Raw genomic sequence first — 25452 nt, 5'->3', positions numbered from 1 at the left:
CGGGCACCCCTGGGGGCTGCATACGCTCGACACCCCTGATTTATAGGCTGTGCCAGATTATGACATGCTGAGGCCTTAAACTATGTCCACTTGAAGAGGCCCCATATGATAAAAACAGGAACAAATTCTTTACGGTGAAAGTTGCCAAAATCTGGAACGGGCTTCCAAGAGAGGCAGTGCTTTCCCCAAACTTGGAAGCGTTTAAAGGAGATTAGACAAGAACCTGGCTGGGGTTGCTTAACCCCAGCGCTCTTGCCTGCCCGGAGCAGGGGCTCAGACTCGATGACCTAACAGGTCCCTTCTGACTCTAGAAATCTAGGAAATCTACGAAAAATAATTCACAGAAACAGATTTTCATGAAACGTGAAAATGAATCATTGCAAAAACCTAGAATTCTCGGTTCAGAAACGCGACCTTTTATTAGACCGACGGAGACATTGCAAGAAAATAAAAATTAAAATAAAAAATAAATCTTTTTTTCTGCAATGTCTCTGTTGGTCTAATAAATGCAAAACTTCTTGGTTCCAAAATGTGACCTTTTAATAAGCCTTTTTTTCTGCAATGTCTCCATCAGTCTAATAAAAAGCCATGTTTTGGAACTAAGAATTTCTGCACTTATTACACCAACGAAGACGTTGCAAAAAAAATCATTAAATTTAAAATTTATTTATTTATTTATTTTTTTGCAATGTCTCCAAATGCAAAAACTCTTGGTTCCGAAATGCAACCTTTTATTAGACTGACGGAGACATTGCAGGAAAAAAAATATTTTTGATTTTTTTTTTCTGCAACATCTCCATCGGTCTAATAAAAGGTTGCATTTTGGAACCGCAACTTTTCATGTTTCTTTTCATCTCGGACCAACATGGCTACCACACACGCCCCTGAAAGATGAACGGTGGTTATTTTGGTGCAAATTTAACTGTGGAGCCCTAGATATGCATGTTCTTGTCATATTAGAATAAAAACATCCAGTTTTTTGGACTTATTTAGAGGCCCCTCATCTTGCGAGGCCCTACCATGTCGCTTACGCCTCATTCCAGCACCGTTTATAGAAATCCTCGGTTTCAAAATCGAGGCCACCGGGGAATGTGGCGTTCCCGCTAGCACCGCGCTCAAGGCAGCAGTTGGAGCATGCCCGGCGGCTGTTATTTGGCTGAGCCCGGCCCGACCTGCTGGGCCACGTCTACATGCTGGAGACCGCTGGTGAAGCCTGGGACCAGCACTGACCGTGATGGTGGAGAGCCACGGGCCTGGCGTGCTCCACACTGAGGAGACGCCTTCACACCACCTCGCTCCCCTCACGGCACAAAATGGCGGCCGTCCGCACGTGCATGGCTCCGCCCCGCACTCTCCTACTGCTGATTGGGCGGGCGAGGTTTGTTGCGTCACAACAAGCTCATGCGCTTTGGGACGTGTCGGGCCGCGCCTGCGCAGTGTGCTCCCGTTAGTGCCGAGCGGCGCGCGGGCAGCAGCGTCCTGCGGGGCCGGCGCGGTGAGTGCGGGGCTGCGGGAGGGGGGCGAGGCGGGCCCGTGAGCCGCGGGGGGGTGGTTGGGCTGCGGTGGGGGGGCTCCCCCACCTGAATCTTAAAAGATTGAAACGAAAATCTGATGAAGAAACAGCAGCCCTGACTTGCAGTTGCTTGAATGCAAACGGCCCAGGGGGCCTCGGCCTGCACGCGGGGCTGGGAAGCCCCTGGCTCAAGCTGTCGGCCTTGTGGAGACCGAGACGCCGGAGTAGGTGCAGCCACGTTGAGCAGCGTGCGTTTTTGGTTGGTCTGTGACACGTGCAGTGGCCTTGCACGCATCTCCTCAGAGACCCCTTTGGGGAAAGGGTGTTCCCAGGGGCGCCCACGGCTTGTCCTGTGATTAACACCCCCCTCCCGTGCCCCTGCACGGTCAGCGTGCATCTCTGTGTGTGCGTGTCAGCGTGCATCTCTGTGTGTGCGTGTCAGCGTGCATCTCTGTGTGTGCGTGTCAGCGTGCATCTCAGTGTGCGCATCTACTCGGTCAAGGTTTATCACGAACTCGCTACGTCGGGATGTTTTCTTCTAGCACAGGTATTGCAGCGAGGCCCGCCTCTCACATGCCGTTTTAAAACTGTCCCTGCTTCTCTCAAAACCTCACTGCTGTTGTAGCTCCTTATGTCACTTCAAATATTTAAATAGGAAAAGAAACCACAGGGTTGGGGTTTTTTTGGCTGTTTGTTTGCTTTGCCATCCAGTCTGACACCGTCAGTTTTTACGCCAGGTACAAAGCCAGAGCGATTTAGGGAGTGTTCAGGATTTCTTTTGGGACGCTCTTGAGTACGGGCGAGGAGGTTTTTGTTATGCTACGTTTAGCCTTTGTAATCCTGTAAAAATGTATTTATTGATTGTGCTTAATTTCTACACACCCAGGATTAAACAGGCTGCTGGAAGACATGTTGTTATGGTAGGGTTTAGGTCAGCAGTGGGCAAAATACAGGCTGCAGGTGGGATCTGTTCCACCAAGGGATCCTGTCTGACCCACACCCTGCCTGGCCGAGGTTTGGGGGCAGCCTGGGTCCAGCTGGTCCTGCTGCTCCCGGGTGCATGGCAGGGCAGGGGCAGTGCAGTGGCTAGACTCAGCTTCCTGGCAGCCCCTGTGAAAGTGGCTCCTTTTGGCTGCCACTGCCAGCGTCATTGCTGCTGCCGGCCCTGGCCCTGTTGTTTGGGCACCCCAGTCCATCTACCCTGCACCCACTGCAGGGGCACCAGATGGGCGGGTGGGCAGGCAGGGTCTCCATGGACACTGGCCCAGGACCCCTGTGTGCAGAGTGCACTTGGCTGGGTGGATGGGTTGGGGCCTCATGCTGGCGTGGAGTTGGGTCCTGGGGTCGGGATCACAGGGTAGTGACAGCATGGGGCTGGGGCCGAGCTGCAGTTTGCTTCCTGCATGTCCCTGTGATGGGTGTCAGTTGCACAGGCAGGGACATGCAGGGAGCGGATCACAGCTCTGCCCCAGGTCCTGGTCCCTACCCACCGTGAACGCTGCTCCCTGTCTGCCTGGGGCCCCATTCCATCCACCAGCTGAGCATGCCCTGCCTGGGGGGGTTCCTGGCTGGTCTCCATGGAGACTGTGCCCACTGTCTGGTGCCCCCAATGGTAAATGAGGAGTGGATAGGCCTGGGGCCACACAGGACTCCTTAAGTGGCTCTCCAGCCCAAATAATTGCCCAGTCCTGGTTTAGCTAGTAACAGAGTTTTAATTTGCGTGCATAACTTTTAAGAAACTTGCAGTCATTTTAGATGAAGAAAACACCCCTGATGTTTTGCCTTGGGGAGATGAATTTCTGAATAAAACAGTCCGTGCCACATACCGCTTCTGATAAATGGCATAGCATAGCTTTTGGTGAAGATGCATGGCAAGTTGTTAGGTGATCGAATACTTGGTAGACTTGAAATATCCAGCTAGAGTGAGTTGGATCTGGAGATTTCTTATTAACTAAAGAGAAAGTAGACATCTCTTTCATTATTTCCACCATTGTTTGCCATTGAATCTCCGAATCAAGTTTTATTAAGTCCATGAATCTTCAGGTGTAATGATCTTATGTTTTTCAAACTTTTGTAAGCCATTGGGCTGTAACAGTTTGTGCAATATCTCTTTGGGCATGCCTGTTTCCAAAAGCTGTTTTAACATGGCAATTATTAAACACCTGTTCATGTAGTACGGTTAGCAATTTGCTTCCACAGACGGCTTCCCATAAGTCCTTCTTGTGGTGTACAATAGGCTGAGCTTGCCCAGCTCTGCATTCTTTCCCGGGTTGGTGCTTGTGTCACTACCAGGAGCTTTGAAGAAATCTCCCATTTGAAATTAAAATGGCTTTACGTTTGCATTCCTTTGATTCTGTACTTGCTCAATATTTTACCATGCAGCAATATAAGTCAAATATTTAGTCTGATTAGAGTAAGAAGTAACTGTTAAATGTAAAATCAAAACAGTTCAACATAATAGTATTTGCACTTAAATGACAATTTAGTCTGTGAAGTGATCTAAACTTTATGCAATTATCAGTCATTGGCAGTTGGATCTTACATTTTGTAAGTTCGGTTGGGTTTACCTTAGCCTCTTACTTTGTTTTGTTTTCTCAGCATAATAGTGGATTTGCTGCATTTAACACAATAATTACGTATGTTTTAATTTATATTTAAGAATGCTTTTTTCCCCCTTAATTGGTCACATTTCTGTTTAGATGGCATTATCTGATTTATTTATTGTGACCTTAGTTACCTGATGTGAAGCCACTGGGACAACAGGGGTTCTTTTACTGAAAGCTTCAGGCACTTTCTGTGTATTTTCCCGTAATTATGCCTGTGACATACAAACACAAACCATTATTAACTGAAAAATTTTTTAGATAAATCTTTACTGTAAGGTTCTCAGCGTATTCAATAAGAGGAATTTATTTTATCATGACTTACAGTTTGTGGTTATCTTAAGTATCTGGTTGTTATAGTTACTCAACTGAAATCTTTGTGAAACTCAGGAGCCCACATTCAATTAAAATTTTACTAAGCAAACCACCAAAGATGAAATTGTAGGACTTTTTTAACACAGCCTTAAATTACATGAGTATTTTTAGGGAAAGTTGACTACAAATCTAATAATTGACTTAAGGAACTAGTGGTGTTTTTTTTATTTTTTTGGAGGTTTGTTTTTTTTTTTTCAAACCTAGCAATGATGGGACAAATAATAAAGTACTGAAAATAGGACAGAAGGGATGAGTCAGGGTTTAATGTTTTCCAGAAACATAATGCATCATGAGAGGGTACTTTTGTGATAGCATACAACTGTTTTATTGATCTGATTATAGGATTTCTTAATGCTGTTTAAAAATGGAGGATATTGAACCACCAAAATCTTACAATGGAGGGGTCTAATTAGATGAGTAAAGAGGAAAAGGGATGGGGAATTGTGTGGTTGCTCTCCTTCCCATGTACCTAGTGACTTCAGTACTTCATGTGACTTTCATTTACATAGTTCAAATGGCATTTTTTTTTTCTGTACCTATGCTAAATAAATAAGAGCACTAACAAGTGCTAAGGAGTTGTTTTCTCTCCTTTATGCAGTTTTGCCTCTACTCTTACTTGCAACATTTGTTCCTTACTTTTATGGTTAGCCTTCCTAGTTCCCTTCTTATGTGAAATTTGCAGTATGAATGAGCACTTTTATGATAATATGATGACACACTCAACCTTACTTCCACCATAGTGTAGGATGTTATAGAAGAAGCCTCAAGGAAGGCCAAGTTTGACAGTATTGTCAGTTTCTTACTCTACCTCTTCACTGTTGCACTGGAATCTTGGCATTCATTTTTAAACTCAGGTTTTTGTGGCATTTTATCTAGAAGGAAGTGAAAGCGGACGGATGCTTGTGAGTGCTCCATGGCTGCATCTCCCTCGATTTGCTCATCTTCTACCCACTATAACGTGGAACTGTTCTTTGGGTAAGAAAGCTGCTTAAAAAAGACTTATTATATCTAAGTTGGTTTGAATTGCCTGCACATTGTCCGTTCGGGGTTCTTTTTTCTGTCAGTTATCTTGTACAAAGATTACTGTACTGTACTGCAATTGATAACATTTTGGAAGATGACTGTTTGCAAGACTGGGTGTGCACAAGTAACACAAGGTTACTGTAACTGAAAGACACTGATATTTTAAAAGCTAATTTGCTGGATGCGGTCTATAAATCCTATATTTTTGGTTTCTTAGCATGCGACAAGCATAGCTCCCCACTCTTCGACTCTTATCAGTGTGAGCAGAGCAGTACTGTTACCTGCCTGGACATGAAAGGCTTCTGTCTCCCATTTCCACCATGCTTTACAGCTTGTGGTGTTTTGATGATTTTGGCATTTAATGTATCCGTTTAATCTTTGATTATGTACTTGGTGTTAACTGGAAGCAGAAATTAGGACAAGGGCCATAGAACTCAAAGATCTCTGCTCACAAAAATATTTCCTAGCCCCATGGGTTGGGACTAATAGTTTTTCAATGTTGCTCTTGGTTTAATTCAAATATTGCATTGTAAAGTACCTACTGAACTGGGTTTGATTTTAAATGGAGCAAAACAGGCAAATAGTCATTACACTTTATTCCAGAAGAGCCAGTTGTACCTTGTCATTTTGCTACAGCTTTTTATTCAGATTTCCTCAAGTGATATCTCAGACCTTTGTAACTGAATCTGGAGGCTTAGTTTCATTATTGGAACTTCATTTGTCACATGGACATGGGAGAAAATCCTACCTTGTGACCCTGGTGTATTGCAGAACATCCGCTTTGATCCCAGAGGAGGCCTTATAATTGAGCATAAAGCATAGATTATGACATTGGAACTAAATTATCAACTTTTTTTTTTTCTTAGATTGAAGTGATTTCAAGTTGCATGAATGAATCTTGTTTGAAACAAATTACAGATTTCTGTAAAATAAAATTATTAAATGACCAAACTGATATCCAAAGTGGTCATCCCCAGCTTATTGCCGCTTCAGTATTGAGCAAGTATGTTATGTGCAATATACTTTGCTCCTCCTGTCACCTGAAGAAAGCAAAATTTTCTTCAGCTGCAAGCAAGGTTAGTAGGTCTCATGGGCAACGTAGCCTGAAAACTACAGGTTAGGAACCACTGATCTGAAGCAGCAGCAGCAGATCTGAGACATGAAACCAGTCTCTTTCTGTACATAAAGCTGTGCCAGTAATTGACATGCACCAATACTGAATGGCTTGATACATACTAAAAAGTGTAGGTACTGTTCATCATATAGATCAGGGATGGGCAAAGTCCAGCCTGCAGGCCAGATCCAGTTGGCAGTGAACTCCGTTTCCCAGCTGCCCCTGCACATGGCTGGGGCGGTCTCCCTGGAGACTCCAGCGGCAGCTATTGGGACAGTTCAAGGCTGGGGTTGCCATAGAAACCAGCCACGCTGGCAGAGCCTGCAGCAGGGCAGGGTTGTCGCTGCTTCAAGAAGCCGAGGCATAGCCGCGATCCCCTGCTTGCACATCCCTGCCCAGAGCATGTAGGCTACAGATCATGGCTCTTTCCTGGCTCCAGAGCAAAGTGTCCCCATCGCAAGATCCCAGCAGCTCCGGAGCAGGCCCCTACCCTGAGGGCTGCCACTGGTCTCCATGGCATTCCCAGCCTTGAGCTTCCCCCCCCTACTGCTGGGGTCTCCATGGAGACCGGCCCCAGCCATGCAGGCTGAAGCTGCTGGGAAATGGAGTCCGGCTATTGGCCAGATCAGCCATTTTGCCCACCCCTGATATAGATGATTTATTATCCAAGGATCTAGCTCTAAATCATAAATGAACAAGGTCACTGTTGTAACTGAAGTTCTGAATAGTTCCAAAATGGAGGATATTGGTTCCAAAATGGTAATACCTTGGGACCTTTCCAGTAGTCAAGTTGTAGATTTCAAATGATAGTGTTTCATAAAGCTAACTTGATTGTCATTCTGGTTAACCTGGAACCTTTAAGTGCTGAGTGCTCTATTCATAACAGCCTTAGTTTGGAAATTCAGCTCAATTCTTCATATGAGTTTCCCAGATTTTGCAGATCAGCTTTTCTTTGGTCAATGATTTCACAGGTCAGTTCATCTTCTGGGACCCCTCCCTGCCTTCTGGTTAAGGAATCCTTTCACGTGTACAGGATGAATCAGAAATGGGATGGATGTCCAGACACCAGAAAAGTGCTGGTGTTAGACAGGAACTTCCACATTCTTTGGAGGTATGTGTGCATGTGCACCTCTGACTCAAGGCTACCTTTGTATCACCTGGAAAGTAGACCATAACTTGCTTCAGTTGCAGAAATGTATTATATTTTAAGCTATGTAAGAAGTGGTTGTGTACATAATCAAAATTATATATGCTGTGAACCTTGCAGGGATCCAAAATAAAGGTTTCTGTTTTTAACATAGGGCATTGTCAAACTCCCTACCTAGGCTCAAGAGGTAAGATGGACAATTATCTGTGTAAGCTGCCTTTCATACATGCATTATTGACCTTATAGTAGCCCAAAGTAGATGGAATAATTCAAAGATAGAATGAGCATATAGACTGGCTTCTGCTGAAATAGCCAGCAAAATGTCAATCATGATCTGGTCACTTAATCTTTAGTAATTAGGCCTTTGACTTGTTTAGGGCCAGACTGATTTACATCTCCTCAGGCAGGGATAGGGATACATGGTGCTCAAACACTTACATCTCCTCAGGCAGGGATAGGGATACAGGGGGCTCAAACCCCTCCACTCCCCTTACCACTTCTGTGTAGCCAGTAACCGTGTGACATCCAGAAGGAAAAACTTCCTGCTCTGACTGCAAATTCGGAATAGCTTGTCTGAAAGAGAGCAGAGAAGACTTGTGCTAAGGAGCATGCTGTATGTTTCGTAGATGTTAGGGTTGGAAGGGACCTATTAGATCATTGAGTCCAACCCCCTGCCCCGGGCAGGAATGAGTGCTGGGCTCAGATGACTCCAACCAGGTGTCTGTCCAATCTCCTTTTAAACACCTCCAAGGAAGGGGACAGCACCACCTCCCTTGGAAGCGTAGTCCAGATTTTGGCAACCCTCACTGTAAAGAATTTTTTCCTGATGTCCAGTCTGAATTTGCTCTCTTCCAGTTTGTGGCCATTATTTCTAGTTACCCCGACAGGCGCCCTGGTAAACATTGTATCCCCTACTCCCTCCCCCCCCCCCGCCCCCCCCCCCCCCCCCCAAAAAAAAAAAAAAAAAAAAAAAAAGAGTTTGTATAGGCAGCCATGAGATCGCAACAGGAGACAGAGGTGGAGTCTGAAGAGGTTCAGGTCTCCCAATCTGTCCACATAGGGTTTTTTCTGTAGGCCTTTAACCAGACAAGTGGCCCTCCTCTGAACCGTCTCCAGGCCATCCACATCCCTCCTGAAGTGCAGCGCCCAAAACTGGATGCAGTACTCCAGCTGCAGCCTGACCAGTGTCGCATAGAGGGGGAGCATCACCTCCCTGGACCTGTTTGTGATGCACCTACTTATGCAAGAAAGGGTGCGGTTAGCTTTACTTATTACCTCATCACATTGGTGACTCATGTTCATTTTGGAGTCGACTATGACTCTGAGATCCCATTCTGCAGTTGTGATGCTTAGAGTGGTACCTCCCAGGCTGTAGGAGTGTTGATGATTCTTCTTCCCCAGGTCCAATACATGACACTCATGCTTGTTGAACTGCATCCTATTCTGTTCCGCCCACTTCCCCATCCAGGCCAAATGTGTCTGGATTCGCTCCCTGCCGTCTAGTTTGTGTACCTCCCCCCATAGTTTGGTGTCATCAGCAAACTTGGATAGGGTGCTTTCTACTCCCTCGTCCAAGTCACTAATGAAGATATTGAATAGTACCGGTCCCAGGACAGAGCCTTGGGGGACTCCGCTGCCCACATTTCTCCAGGTAGAAACCGACCCGTCCACAACCATTCTCTGGGTGCGTCCCATAAGCCAATTTTCTACCCACTGGACTGTGTAATAATCTGCACCACTACTGTTTAGTTGATTTATAAGAATTGGGAGTGACACTGTGTCAAAAGCCTTTTTAAAATCTAAGTAAATAACATCTACCTCTATTCCTTCATCCAAGCATTTTGTGACCTGGTCGTAAAATGAAACCAGGTTAGTCGGGCAGGATCTGCCTGCTATGACCCCATGCTGATTGCCCCTTAGCATCATTTTACCCGCTGGTCCCCCACAAATGTAGTCCTTAACGATTTTCTCAAAGGTCTTGCCAAGGATAGAGGTAAGACTAACTGGCCTATAGTTACCCGGTTCCTGCTTCCTCCCCTTATTGAAAATAGGGACCACATTGGCCCTTTTCCAATCCTCCGGGACCTGTCCTGAGCACCACAAGTGGTCAAACAGTTGTGCCAGCGGCTCTGCTATGACTCCAGCTAATTTCCTAAGTACCCTAGGATGAAGATCATCAGGACCTGTTGACTGAAATACATTCAGCCCCTCCAGGTGCCCCTTTACTAGGTAGCTCAAACAGTTGCTGGGTTGGTATCTATACTGGGCTTACCTAAGGTCCCAATGGGATGCGTATTTGTATTTGTGTCCAGAAACGCGGATGCAGAGAAATCTGGCCATCCTATCTGTTACCAGTTGCCCAAGTTCATCCTAAAGAGACCCTAAGTTACCCTGCACCTTCTTTTTGCTTCTTATATACTTAAAGAATGACTTTTTGTTATCCTTAACTTTTGCTGCCAGCCTAAGCTCCATTTCTGCTTTGGCTCTCCTCGCTGTTTACCTGCAAACTCGAGCCAAGCAGGTATACTCTGTGGTGGCAGCCCCCTGCTTCCACAGCCTGTAGGCCTCTTTTTTTTCCCTCCAGGCTCTCCTGGATTTCCCTGCTCCACCAAGAGGGTTTCTTTTCTTTTGCCCCTTTTTATGTGTACTGGGATGGTCCTTTTCTGTGCCTGCAGGATTAGTCCCTTGTTGGTCTAACCTAGTAGATGGTGCAAAGTGTATGCTTGCTGCATGCATGGAAGAGATTGTGTCAGAAGGTGCAGTCTTTCCAGTGTAACAAATATGGGAGCCCCCTGAATAGCATTGCTATAGACACAAGAGCTACCACCACATGACAGCCTTGTTGCTGCTCATTGAAACTAGTTTCCATCAGTGGTTTCTACAAGTCTAGTTTCTAAATCTTGCATGCACTTATTTACATTTACTTGGGACTAGAAATGGCGGAGATGTTTAAGCAGTTAGGGTAGGATGCATGTTTACCCTCCTCTATAAGCATTTTAATCTTAACCTTGTTTTCAGTTCTTCCACTTACTCTGGAAAAGGTTTTCAGGAATAAATTGTATGGGGTTGACTTTCTTAAAAAGATTCTGGCTAATTGGACGGTGACCAGATCCTCATCCCTTGTAAAGTAAAGTAAGATGAAAGGATTTAAAGCAGCTTCAAGGCTAAAAGGGATCTGTAGAGGTCACCTATTCCATTGATCTGCCCCAAGACAGGATCAACTATACCTAAACTATTTCTGACACATTTTTCTAGCCTACTTCTAACATACTCTAGTGTTGTAAATTGCGTGATTTCTCTGCATAATCTATTCCACAACTGAACTGCCTTCTTGGGAAGTTTTCTAATATCCAGCCTGTATCTTTAGTTGTAATTTAATCCTGTTTCCATGTGTTCTGTTCCAGTGAATCCAGGAAGCAGTTTATGGCCTCTCTCTTTTTTTGCAGAATTTTTTTTTTTTTACAGATTTGAGACTTGAGTCTCCTTCTGTACATGGTATATATAAAAAGCGTTTGCTGGCTTAAGTGCTACCATATATGTATTCACTGGCTAAAAGAAACTATAAAACTCTTGAACTTCAAGGACAAAGACAGTCCTATCTTACATGGGGGAGTTCATGTGTTTTCCAGATGTAGTTTTGTTGATAAGCAAAACCACATTCTTTCTCTTGTTGAGGTTGGCTATCAATAACTTCTTATAGTATCCTGCAAAACTGACATTTAAATCTTTCATTAAAAAATGGCTCTTTTTATACTTGACTTTGTTGGAAAAGTTTTTGCCATTCATAGTTTGAATACGTGATCTATGGCTCACTTCTGTAGAAGATAGCAGCGACTTCGTGAATTTTATGTGGTTTGTGGTTTCTTTCCTGTTTAGTACACACACAAACAATCAGTATATAATGGGGACTGATCCATACAGCTCAATATATTTTTGAATTGCACCATTTTTCACACGAATCTTGGAGTCATATTTGTTCCCTTCCAAAAGAGATGCCAGGACTGACCTCTGTGTAGTTGGATTAATTATCTGATTTCCGTAATCTCGTTTTTCAGTGTGTTATGTGTTAAATATTTAGAAATAGGCAATGCAATTTTGGGAGCCGGATGCAATGCCATAATTTTTCATGGTTTTCCTGTTAAGGGAAGCTGTAAGGAGTTTTGTGTTCTTCATGATGTATTTTTGGCCCTACATGACACTTCAACATTTTATTTATACTTTTTCTGTTGGAAGCCTGAAAGCCACATGCCATATTCAGACCTCTGCTTGCAGAATCCTACTTGTATAACCTAAATTCTTCCTGAAGTTTCACTGTCTACAGCAAATGAAAGGAGAGCAGGGTGGCACATTACAGACCAACTTGTTCAGAAATGTATAAGCTTTCATAGGCAACAGCCTACTTTGTCAGATGCTAGGAATATATTTGCAGAGAGCAGGAGTACTATAACAAGTGAATCAGTTTTTTTTCTTTTAGACCTTTGCACCTCTAGTTTACAAACAGATTGCATTTCTCTAGCTCAGGCAGTTACCTTTAATCCTTACTTCTCAACTAAACTGATGTTTGTAAGCTTGTTGCAAGGCTTGTCACTTCTATGAAGCGTATGCCACACCTGTGTTTTGTAAAGATATGGGATCGCTGCCTATGTAGCTTTTTGAGGGCGAGCTCATTGCTTCCCTCCATTTCCCCCTCAGAAGCTTACTGCGTGCTCCATTCCTCTTTCCTTCTCTTTCATGGGTGCACTACAATGCCCTTACTGTCCCCATGCCAGATACTCAACCATACCATCATCCTCCACCCCCCCCTTTTTTTTTTCTTTGCATGCCAGGGGCTTTGTTTAGACCATTTTCCCTCCACTGTTATGTATCTTCCTTTCTGGAAGGTAATGCTTTGACTCTAAAATGGCTTAACTTTCCTGAGAGAAGGTGCAGAGATGAGCGGGTTTCTTACTGTTAATGTTGGTCTGTGCTTGTATCAGCCGGTCTTCTGAGCTGTGGACACCTGCAGAAGTGTTTAAAGCTGTAGCTCTTGTAAGCAGATGGCTGAGGTTCTTTGTATTTCCCCAGAACCGATAGTTCTTCTGAAAGACATCTAAAATATTTCCTGAAAGTTTGGAATTGACTGGTTAGTGCTCAAAAGCAGCCTGTATCTGTAATGTCTAATATCATGTAGGAGCCTTACAAACTCTGCTGGTAGTAAACCAGAAATGTAAAATGTTGGTAATTGCTTGTCTGGTACCACTATGCTAACTGAAGAGTCTTTAATAACCTTAAAACGGTATTTCAGAAGCGTTGAAGTTTTGGGTCATCCATGATTCAAAAACCATATCCTGAAATCAAAAGCTCTTCTCTTTGCCTAATATTGTTAGTGGGCATCAGGGGTGTGTTGCCTTGCTCCCTAGTGTGGTAATACCATGTGCTGTGTGCCTTTTTTAAGGAAAGCAGGTAACGGCTGTCCCTTGAATTGGACTTCTTTTCACAAGCTGTTATGCAGCGCAGGAGCGATACTTTTCCATGCTGCAAAATCCTGTGACACGTAGGATGTAAATAGACCTCTTACTTGAGGTTGGCCTGATTTGTTCCGGGGATTGACCTGGATCAAAACAGGCATGACTCAAGCTAATCGTTTATACACATCACCCTTTCAATGTGCATTACTGCTTCTGTGCCAGCGCGTGGTGCGTCAGAGCCTGGCGGTGACCTGCCGTAGCCTTGGGGACACAGCCTTGTTCCCAGAAAAAGCATTAGCACATTTTATCCCTTATTCTTCAGAGGGACTTGAAGCAGGACAATGGGCTTATACATCTGTAAGATCCCAGGACGAGGAGCTTTCTCATGGGACAAATGCAAGATCTTGCAGCCTTCTGTACTGACCAAGCCTATGGGACAAACTTGGCATAGCATTTAGCAGGTTCATCATTGCGTTTGAAAAGAAAGAGAAAGTATGAATAGGTGGTATGCCTCAAATGATGATGAAAAGAAATCTGGTTTAATAAATTGATTTGGGGTATTGGTTTGGGCCTGCTTAATTGCAATAGTTAGACACTCTAAGTTTATTTGAAGTATAAATTTACACACATGGAATACTTAAAATATTATGGGAAGAAACTACCCTTAAATAGCTATTGGATCTGGGGAACTTGTTCTTGTTGAGTGCAGTCTTATGTAAAATAAATAAAATCCTTACTGTAGTTTGGTTGTGTCACAGCACAGACTTATTTTATGGTAATTGACTGTACTTGACTTTGTTAACATGGCATCTTTTTTTGATCTTCTGTACTTTCTAGAGACCTGCAGTACTTGAAAACTTTCCGAAAGCTTTGTAATTTGAGTACGTCAAACCGTTGCAGTACCTGAGATTGTTTGCTTTCAAAATGAAGAGAACCAGGCAGGCAGTTAAAGCTGAGTACCCAGTTCTTCAAACAGAAGAAAAAACAAAAAAACAAAGGACCTGTTTTTATGGACCAGTATTTAGCAAGTCACACATGCAAACTTTGGACTGGGGAAGCCTCCCACATCACATTCTTTTATGCATTTTTCAGTTTCTGCCTTTAGTAGATCGTGCATGGGCATCTTCTGTTTGTCGAAGGTGGAATGAAGTTTTTCACATTCCTGACCTCTGGAGAAAGTTTGAATTTGAGCTTACCCAGTCTGCTACTTCTTACTTAAAGTCTACTCACCCTGATCTCATTCAGCAAATCATCAAGAGACATGCTAATCATCTGCAGTATGTCAGCTTCAAGGTAATGCGGATCCATTCTCTCGTTTTATAGGAGAGCTGTGTTTGGCATTCTGTAAGTTGTTTGGCTGCAGAATAGCATCCTAAACAGATGTGTTGGATGTATCTTTTTAAAAAGAAAATAGTATGAATCTTCCGAGTTACTTGCTCAGATATCTTCCAAAAATGACTGCTTGGAATGTTTTTTTTGTTGTTTTTTTTTTTAAATGGTGGTCACTATTTCGTGGGTATGAACAATATTAGCTTCATATAACTTTCCTATTTTTCATTTGCATTTTGTTCTCTGACTGTTAGATGAGAGCTCTAAAGCAATAGTATTGCTATTATATTGCTATAAGAAATAGCTATCCTCTCACTCTGTGAGAAGATTACAGCACAGATATGTCATTTGAAATTCCCTATAAGATTAATATTACATATTTTGTCCCTGGTACGTAATCTGATATTAGGGACACTAAGACATGCACAGACACATCCTCCATTGCTGACAAGGAGGAGGTCATATTTTATAACTCTTACGTGTAGAAAAATGGAAACAAAGATACTAGGATTCCCTCTACTCTAGTTATCCAATTGCCAAGTGCATTCCAATTATATCAAAGAGTCCTACTGCTTTGAAGTTCGTCATGAAAAGGACAAAAGTGAGTATAAGATGCAATACTTGTATGTCAAGGTGAAAGAAATAGTGACAACTAAGAAACAGTACGGTCATTTTTATTTATGAAAGGTGATTTTCATGTTTTCAGAGTACTCCCCTAGCTTGGATTTACCTTTACTGAACCACTTAATTGTTAACTCTAAATAGCTTTTGAGACATTTCATAAATAGTGGAGTCTGCGTTGGAATATTTCTAGGGGAACTCAGGTTTGTAAGTGGGCTTTCTTACAAGGATGAGTTTGTGCAGAATGATCCTCTCTGTGGAAGGGATTACTGTCAATGCCAGGATTAAATCTGGAAGTTCCTGCCCCCAGTACTCTTGCTAATCTTCTTCCGTAATTGCATTCTTAGATTTTATGATCCAGTTCTGTAGCTGACCCGTAGTTAACACTTTAATTCATCACTGAGTACTGCCCTTAATATATAATCATTCATTGCATCCAGTTATGGTGTAAAACACACTGGATATCTTGGGCCTACCCAGCAGGAGGACTTCACACTCTTACTTTTTGGAGAAAATGAGATAGGTGAAGTGATCTACTCAGGGTCACTTAGCAGGCTCACATTGGAACTGACAATAGAGTCCAGGTCTCTGGAATAACCTATTCGCTGCTCCAGCCCAGGGCTAGCCAACAGGTGGCTCACAAGTGGTTAAATTCTGCTTATCTTTGTTATTTTTAAAGAATAATCCACTTAAATCTAAGTCAAAGTTGGTAGGTACAAGGAAGAAAAATCAGTTCTTAATTTCAGACAAACTCATCATTTTGTGTGTGTGCAAATAGAGACATTAAGCAAGAGGAAACGGATAGATAAGGCAAGGCAAAGATAGATGGGGTGTTAAGCTTAAGCATCATAACAGGACTGTCAGAACAGTTTTGGATAATCACACATTGTAGTACCCCCTGCAGGCAAAAATTTCTCATGACCTTTTCCTCCCTTCAGAATTACCACTTTGTTTGTTACAAGATGCATAAAATTTAAGGGGATACAGAGCAACTTCATACACACTCTTCAGTGTCATAAGTGTTGTGCACGTATGTTTGTAATTTCCCCTTCCTCCCACCCCAGGAAAAAACAATAACATTTACTTGGGTTTTAAAATGTCGTTTAGGTTGATAGTAGCACTGAGTCAGCAGAAGCAGCCTGTGACATCCTTTCACAGTTGGTGAATTGTTCTATCAAGACATTAGGTTTGATTTCAACTGCCAAGCCAAGCTTCATGAATGTCTGCAAGGTAATATTTTATGCGCTTTTGAATGTTTATACTGTATATAAACTATTAATAAGCTATTTGGGTATTATTACATTGAAAAGCTCTCATTGACTCACCTAAATTACACACAATACAAATTTTTATCAATCCGGTGTCTTTTTCTAAAATTAAGTTTCACATGCACTTATACAGTATATGCTATATTTGACTGATACCAACTAAAATATTCATATGTGTATATAATCAGATCTGAGCCAGCTCAATGGATGCTAAGACAGGACCTCAAAGGGAGAGAGCTCTGCTAGTTCTTGACAACAGAATTTTGGTTATGATGAATGCACATTTTTGACAGGTAGACAGATGATAGTCCTTAAAGTGCTTAGAGTGCTGCTTTTGGACCTCTGAAATACTGCAGTAGTAGATCTCTCCTCAAACTTGGAAACTTTCTTTTGTCCTACCAAACATCACTCTTCAGGATGGGCGCACACCTTGCTGGGGATATTTGATGCCAGCAGTCTTTCCTGCTCAGAGCAGGGAGCTGGACCCAACGATCTCACGAGGGCCCTTTCAGCCCTAAACTTCTGCAAATCTGTGATGCACGTGGCACTTTGAGCGGATTTGTGGGTTTTCTTTTGAAAAAAAGGCTTATTAAAAAGAGTGTGTGCTGGAAACAAATACTGTAGAGATAATGTGCTGGAGTTCTTAATTTCACGGAAGGTAAACATCGTTTTGGTTTTGTATCTCATCAGCAACCTATGATGGTTTTTTCCACTTCATTGCATGTTAATCCTTGACTCATCATAGTTCAGTTCTTGCTGGGTAATGATGAAAAACCCTTAACTTCATACGCACTCTTCTGTTGTTATACTCTAGTCACTGCAGGTTCTTTAGTGGATGTACTTAAAATTTTATTACGGTAATTAAACTGACAAATGCAGAACCTCAAAACACATCTATAATAGTGCAGGAGTTGATTTACTGAGCAGTTAACATAACTCTGCTGTTTATATAGCATCTTAAAAGGGGGAAGAACTGTGGTAATATGAACATTAAAATAACTCCTTGTTTGAGAGCCAAGTACTACTTCAACACACAATATAAGGCTTTGATTAAGATAATCCTGCACACGTAGTGCAGGGCTTGTTTCTTGTTTTCATATGGAAGTCCTTCCTGTTATACTGTGAGCTTACTAATATACCTAAGGAAGGATAACTTTCTCCATCCATTTTCTCTTAACAGACTCACTTTGCATCAGCGCTGACAGTAGTTTTTATTAACTCGAAGTCGTTATCATCCATCAAGATTGATGACACCCCAGTTGATGATCCTTCCTTGAAGGTTCTTGTTGCTAACAACAGTGATACTCTAAAACTACTGAAAATGAGCAGCTGTCCTCATGTGTCACCCGCTGGTGAGTAGTAAGTTTATTTAAAAAATAAAGTGGTAAACTAGTAACACTTCAATTTCTGAAACCTGTTTTCAGACACTGATAGATTATCTTCCTCCTTTAAATTTCTCATGCAGCATCTCTGTTTTGAGAATACTTTTTCAATACTGTCAGTTAATATATGGATATGCACTACTTGTGTCTCTTTACTCTGCGTATGCAGTTGTCATTTTGTGGATCGGTTAACTTAAAAACCACCAGTACCATACGAGATTAAGTATAAAGCCATGATAGGAATTAACAGATGATAATAAATAAATAGGTCATTGCAAAGGACTCCAACGTCCCTGGCACCCCATTGTGGATAGGTCTTGCACAGAAGTCTCTTTATTGCCTGTGACTGACACTTTATTTAGCTTTAATGAGCCCTTTAGGAGCCTTTTATTTTAAGTTAAGTTTTAAGTCTAATTTTGAAAATATATCAAATCTCCCCTTCCCCCACAGTAGCAGGTACTTTAAATCTACATTATTCAGGAGACCCGCTGCTCATTCTACAGCCTCTCCCTTGTCTGGGGTCTTGCCCCATTTTTTTCAGAACTGTCACTTCCCTTTCCATAGAAAGGGTGGGAGGAGGATCCAGGCCTACTGCCTCCTGGGGTTTCAGAGTACAGACCTTTTCGTAAGCAATTGAGAACGGTTCCTGCCTTCAATGTTTGGCAGTCTGCCTTCCCATCTTGCTGCTTCCTGTTTCACTGAAGCCTCTTTACCTGATTGCTCCTTCGTACTTGTGCAGCAAATTTTTAAAGCAGCTGTTGCCAGTGGCAGAGTGGATTAGGTTTAAATCAAATGTATTTAAATCACTGGCCAGGAAGCCTCGATTTAATCATTGTTTTCTACAAAAAGTGCATTCTTGTTTGATATTCTTTATTCATTTAACTTCTTGAAACTTTGCACTTTTAGAGAAAGGAAAGGGCTTGACTGTGTGTACCCAAACTTGCAGAGAGACAATGGGGCTGATGGGTGGGTAATCAGGTCTGTTATCTCTCATTTCCATATACTGCTGTTAAGGATGTTATATCTGGAGACAAACTCTCTATGCCTAAAGAAGGGTGTTTGTGCCCGAAAGCTTGCAAAGAACAATTTTTCCAACCATTTAGTTGGTCTAATAAAAAATATCACATGTATTGAAAAAATCATGACTGCCTATGAGCTGTAGAGACACACATCCACAGTTTGAGAACTGAAACTAAGCATCACAGAGATGCTTAATGGGATCTTCTAGACTGAGCACTGAGTCCCATTGGGCTAGGGTGGTTTTCTTTAGTCTTTACTAATCTGTAGAGGAGCCTGTGGGAACCCCATATGATTGGGCTCTTAATCTAGTCCGTGGCCTGTTGTGACCCATTTATAAAACTTCTAAAAAGGTTACATAAATATATTGTCTCAAATAGTATATAATTAGATGTTATAATCCCTAGTCTATGATAATATCTTTTGAGCTTTAACGTATCTTTATATAAAGATAGTTTTTAATTTGTTTGTTTGTTTTTTTTTAAAGCATCTTAAAAAAATTTAAAATACAATTAAATAAAGAAATCCATTATTATTTAAAAAAAAAATCCTTGATTTTTATCCACCCTGTCCAGTGGGTTGCTTGATCGCAGCTGGGGAAGTTAGTTAGGACCTTCATAATTTTTTTTTTTTTGGTGGAGGGAGTAAGAGCTGTTGTGTCTTTGTGTGCATGTATTTGAATATAGATATATTGATATATAGTGATATAGATAGAGAGCTACACACACTCCCATACCTACCCTCTAGTTCAGAAAGCAGCAAGAAATGCCATTGTGCTATTGATCTTGTATAAATGCCTAATAATAACAGTGGCAAATTCTGCATGTCTGCCTCTGGAAACTCCTTATTCTCTGTCTCTCTGAGACTGTCTGTCTGTCTCTCTCTCTCTCTCTCACTTTGGATTAATTCCAGTGCAGCCAGTGGCTGGGTCAGCATTTACACATGTGTTGCTGCTTACATTTACACACGTGTTCCTGCTTACAAAAAAACAACTCTGCAGCAGGATAGTACATGTATTTACAAGATAGTACATGTATTTACAAGTACAACCTACTGCAGTTTATTAGTTTGCTGTGGCCTAATATGGGGACACACAGATGCTGAGACATTTACTGCACAGTTAATTAGGCAGCTCTGCATTAAACGTCTCATGTAGATAGGCCCACTGTATCCTTAAATTATAGGATTCTTATTGTGAATTTTAACAGTAAACATTTAATAGTAAACATCAGGTTTTGTAGGTCACGGGTGCAGTTTAACTTTTTCAGATGTGCAAACACCATTATTAAACATAGGATGCTGCAGCTTCTGCAGTCCAAGGTCTTCTCCCAGTTACATGCAGCTCATTATCTCGAGATATGCCTTATTAGCACTTGTTCATTGTCCTTGCCTTCAGTCACTACAGATTTGATTGAATGAAAGTTAGTAAATGGTTCTTTTACAGTTCTCTCTAAATTTGAGTTCAGTTTGTTGTTTGAGGTGCCTGGCACTTTGGGTTAACAAAAGTAAAAAGCAAGCAAGGGAAATGAAATCTAAAATAAGAAGCTTCTGTATTTCCTTAGGAAATTTTCAAAGTAGAAGTCTGGTTTTGCACTAAATTTAGAGGCTGTTTAGGTGTGAATTTGAGAGCTTTCCACATTATGATGTGCCCCAAGAACACTTTCTCTACTCTTTGTGAATAGTTTAATATTTCTGTGATCATGGTTCATGCCTTGGGGTTTCTACCTTCTCATGTAATGACACCCTTGGATGGGGTAGGCTAACTTCCATTCTGAATTAGTAGAGTAAGATGTTGGTAAATGTTTGCAACTGTTGGGCTTGTTATGGAAAAGAACAGTGGCTTCCAACCTTTTTTTGCTGTGACCGTAAATCTTGGTTGTTACAGCCACCCCTGCCACCAACTCACTCCTCATGCCCAGTGGTGCAAACAGAGCCCGAGCCAGGCCGAAATCACGGGGCACAGCACTGGTGAGAGCCCTGCATGGAGGAAGGGCAGAGTGAGGGGCAGACGCCCCATGACTCTGATTTGGGTTGCAACCTGAGGTTGGGAGCCACTGGAATAGAATATTGAGAATGTTTTGGGACTGATTATTTGCCTAAAGCAAGAACAGCTCGCTGAAGGCAATGTGTCCTAATCACTGGTCAGTAAGTCGGGGTGGGAGGGGGAATCCACTAACAGGCCATCAAAATCATTTCTAAAAAGTTTAAGCCTGGCAGAAGCAGCAGACAAAGCCATAGATGCAGAGATGACATGGATTCCAGAAGCATGTGGCTCTTGGTGATGTGGAATCTGAGCCAAATCCAAAAAAAAATAACTTGCACAGGCATTAGGGTTCTATTATGAGATGTGGGTTTGCTAAATTGAATAATAAATACCACAATGTACCGGTTTAGTATTTGGGTAGTACATTTTACAATAAACGAATATAGAAGAATAATATGAAGAATTGATATTTAAATGTTTTGGGACTGGTGTGTGTGTGTGTGTGTGTGTGTGTGTGTGTGTATTTATTTATTTTTATTTTTATAATTATTTATGTATTTATTTTTTTCCCCCAAGGAATATAAACATGCCTATTTCAATTTTCCCTTTTTGTCTTAGGAATTCTGTGTGTTGCAGACCAGTGCCACGGCCTTAGGGAGCTGGCTTTGAACTATTACATATTAAGTGATGAACTGCTGCTCGCTCTTTCAAGTGAGAAACATGTTAACCTTGAGCATCTGCGCATAGACGTCGTGAGCGAAAATCCTGGACAGGTTGAATTTCATACCATTAAAAAACAAAGCTGGGATGCACTTGTAAAGCATTCTCCCAAAGTCAATATTGTGATGTATTTTTTCCTGTATGAGGAAGAATTTGATGCGTTTTTCAGAGAGGAAACCCCTGTTACACACCTTTATTTTGGTCGCGCAGTAAGCAAAGCCATGCTAGGTCGTATTGGCATGAACTGTCCAAGATTAATTGAATTAGTGGTATGCGCTAATGGACTTCAACCTTTAGATGATGAACTCATTTGTATTGCCGAACGCTGTAAAAACCTAACAGCCATGGGGCTTGGGGAATGTGAGGTAACCTGCAGAGGCTTTATTGAGTTTGTAAAGATGTGTGGAGGCAGGCTTACCCAACTTTCTATCATGGAAGAAGTACTAATTCCAGACAATGATTACAACCTGGACCAAATTCATTCTGAAGTCTCCAAACACCTGGGAAGAATGTGGTTCCCAGATATGATGCCCACATGGTAAATTATAGAAGCAGACAGAACGGATTGGATCAGGATACAAATAAGGAACTCTAAAAATGGAACATCAAATATTCCATTTCAGTTGAAATGAGGAACTACGTGGGGAGAAAAATAAAGCACAAAAGAGCAATGATGGAAAATGACACTTCTGTTTTCTAACTAGAATAACAGCAAGCACCCTGAAAGTATTTCTGGGTTACGAGTGCTTCATCTACCTGGTGGACTAAGCTCTAATTTCTGTGACACAGGAACAGAATGACCAAATTTATGTAGAAGCCTTTTGCATGTGTTTACTGTTAGTCTTTCTGGGGTGATTAATCAGACTGTTCAGAACTTGAGTATGTGAGCAAATACTGCAGGCTGGGATGTTAAACAAATTCCTGAATACTCCAGAAAGGGGCAGTGGTTATCCCCGTACTTTCCACACTTGTTCATTATTTCTTCTGAAGCATGTAGCAACAAATGCTTGTCATAACAGCATCCTAGAAGAGCATACCTATTTCAGCCTATTTTAACATCTTGCATATATGTGTTTATTGTCGTAAACTCTGGGTTAATACTACAGAAAAGTTAGATTTTAAATTGCACTGTTCCACTTTTTTATTTATAACAGTAAGTTATTCTATAAATGCCATGCTGTATATTTCATTTCTTTTTTTCTTACGTATTTATTAACCTTTTTTTGGTAATGTGTGTGTATATACTTTTTGTTAAAATTGGTGTACCTAAGCGTTCATAATAGTTTAATTCTTAGACTGGCAGAGAAGCACTTTGGAAACTCCCAGAACCTAAAGAATAGTAACGAGAGCACAGTTAGTGCCTTAAACTTGTTGTGAAAGACAAGTTTTCTAACTTACAGACTAAACTCACTGGAGTTTGGCCCCCATTCATGCTGCCTGGGGACTTTCCCTGCCTGGCATAGAGATGGTTATACCATCCCTGCCACTGGTGTGGAAGCATGCTGGTGAGGAGGGAAGGATGTATTTGGAGTATATCTGGCCTCCTAGGTTTAATATGTGTAACTTTTTGTTACATGTCGGCACTAAATGGTTTCTAAGGGAAAAGGAGATTGTACCCTTCATTTGGGAAAGGGTGAGGGGGTTAGTACAAAATAGATCATGTATTTTTGTGATCATTGTTTTACCCTGGTTGTTTGAATGTGAATCGTAGTGCATTGTATGATATGCACCTACAATTCTTACCAGTTGTTCCTCCTTCCGGTTTGTAACAACAGGGAGATTTGTATAGTGTGTTTATCAGTATTATGTTTGTTACATCAAACCAGAATCTAAGTAGAGCCACTTCCCCAGTTAAGCTAAATTCTCTATTGCAAAACTAACCTTAGTTTAGGTATCAGCTAAATCCTTTGTTCTCTAGGATGCAATAGTTTTAGGATCTGTACACAATGTTAAAGTAAAGGAGATAATTAAGACAACACCTAGTATATTTGTTTTGAATTGATGAATAATGTCTTTACCTATTGCACGAGAAAAATACTGTAAAAGGCTCTGCTTGTTAGTCAGATGCTTACCATCTACTTTTGAACAAAAAAACTAGGTTACAATATTTGCTTTTTTTTTTTTTTTTAAGGATGTGTGTGTTTAAACTGTAAATTTAATAAATCAATCAAACAAGTTTTGATATTTTTACAAGTTGTTTTTAATGTTGGGATGGCAGGGGGGTGTGCACATGCATGTGTGCAATGGTGTGTAGAAGGAAACTTCACTTGTGTGACTTGTGAGTTAACAGTATCTGGTGAGAATGGGGTGTATAATTCCCAGTGATTATTCTTAAAATGAAAACTAAGTTTTGTTTAGGTTTTTCTTTTTTTTTAAAGGATGAGATGAGAATGGGATGAGCAGACTTTCAAATTGTAGGATTTTAGTTGATCTCTGCTTCCTCTCAAACTTAGTCATAGTGCCGTCTCTCAAAAAAGAAATGAACCAAAAAAGTGCTAGTCCCCCATCCCCCCAAGCCTTAAAGTGAAACTTGCCCAACTTGCACCTTATCGCCTCACTCTCTTGTTAATTTATTTAGTGTATAGTGACTTGTGATAGCAAAGGACACTTCTTTGTTGTTTTTTTTGAGGGGGGTGGGGTGGCTAGCAGCTGAGTTCCACTTTTTCCTATATCTTTTTAGTATGTTCAAACAAAAGTGACTAGAATCTCTCAAGAATCATGTTATCTTAGGCCATACGGACTAGATCCGTTATGATCAAGATTTATATCTAATTTTTTTTTCTGACTGCTTGAATAGCTTGGGCAAAAACACGTGGTTTGTAATGACTACGTATTTTTAAAATTAAAAATAGGCTGATTCTAGCATAAGAATCTATTTTTGGCCAGGATTGATTTTTCCAGTTGCTTTGAACACTAAAGATAAGTAACTTAACCGCCATGCTTTATTTTAGGTTTATGTATAAATAATCCTATTTTCCCGAGAAGTTCCATATGGCATCTTTTTCTCTGAAACACATTCTTCCTGGATGTAACGGATGGTGATGGCCCACTGCAGGGTGTACTGCGTAAGCTGTTGAGGACTGCATGTCTGAGATCCCCCTATAGCTCTCTAAAGGATGCTAAGAGGTGCAGTGTATGGATCCAGGTTCAGAGAGAGTAGATCTGAGTGAGAGGTGTTGGATGCCTCTGAACTGCTTTCCTGGAGTCTTACTCTAGTGAAGCTATTTTGAGAGCTCTAAAGTATTGTCATATAAGACTTTAAATTTGGGAGTTTCTGCATTTTAAAGACTTCTTTTAAGATAACACCTTGAACAATGCTCGATTATAATATAATCAGGCCATCTTCTTTTAGGGCATGACACATTCAACTTGGTTGACACATTCAACTTGGTTTTCTCTGCGTATAACTTGTTAAAGTATAAATATTGAACTTTGTATGGTTTTATTAATAATAAAACTGGGATTAGCAAAGAATGAACAAACTTTTTAAAGTACAGCTTTACAAACTGGATCATAAACTCCATTTGTTCAGTTAGGCCATAGGTCCATATAGCCCAGTATCCTATCACATAGTAGTAAGGTGCAGATGCTGAGAAGGAGTCTGAACGTGGCGCGTCCAGATTTTTTCACGCACTGCTTTCTCATCGCACCTCCTAGTAGTCGTAGGTTTAGGAATGTAGTTTGAGAAGTAAAGGTTGAAAGGCAGGCTTGTGCCTATCTGGCATCATCAATCATCTGCTTTTTCTGTTTTAAGGAGTAGAATTTGATTATTATTGAAGTATGATGTTTTGACTGGGAAACCCCTCCATAGTTATGTGCTACACTTGCATTCTTGCAGGTCCTTTTTAGTAGTGGGAAGATAAAGTTGGTTCTCAGTGGTGGCAGATAACAGAACAAGGAGCGGTGATC

At 41.4% G+C, this 25452-nt stretch overlaps 1 protein-coding gene across 6 annotated transcripts; it reads left to right on the top strand.

Moving 5' to 3' along the window:
- The first annotated feature begins 1417 nt into the window (after positions 1–1417).
- LOC102378108 (F-box/LRR-repeat protein 21) lies at positions 1418–23720 on the top strand. Of its 6 annotated transcripts, none has more exons than XM_006017189.1 (7): positions 1418–1495; positions 5368–5466; positions 7600–7739; positions 14060–14515; positions 16280–16402; positions 17621–17792; positions 21442–23720. In XM_006017189.1, the coding sequence occupies exons 4-7, from the start codon at positions 14147–14149 to the stop codon at positions 22083–22085; spliced, it is 1308 nt and encodes a 435-aa protein (XP_006017251.1). In that variant the 5' UTR covers positions 1418–1495; positions 5368–5466; positions 7600–7739; positions 14060–14146; the 3' UTR covers positions 22086–23720. The 6 variants fall into 6 exon arrangements, with proteins under 6 accessions (XP_006017251.1, XP_025051816.1, XP_025051818.1 ...); XM_025196029.1 differs by having other exon boundaries at positions 1459–1495; positions 5371–5466; XM_025196030.1 differs by lacking the exon at positions 1418–1495 and adding an exon at positions 1648–2060.
- Positions 23721–25452: the final 1732 nt, after the last annotated feature.

The sequence above is a fragment of the Alligator sinensis genome, unplaced genomic scaffold, assembly GCF_000455745.1.
Source record: "Alligator sinensis unplaced genomic scaffold, ASM45574v1 scaffold111_1, whole genome shotgun sequence".
Lineage (NCBI taxonomy): Eukaryota > Metazoa > Chordata > Crocodylia > Alligatoridae > Alligator > Alligator sinensis.
Note: the sequence above shows the minus strand (reverse complement) of the source record. Positions and strands in the feature narration are given on the sequence as shown.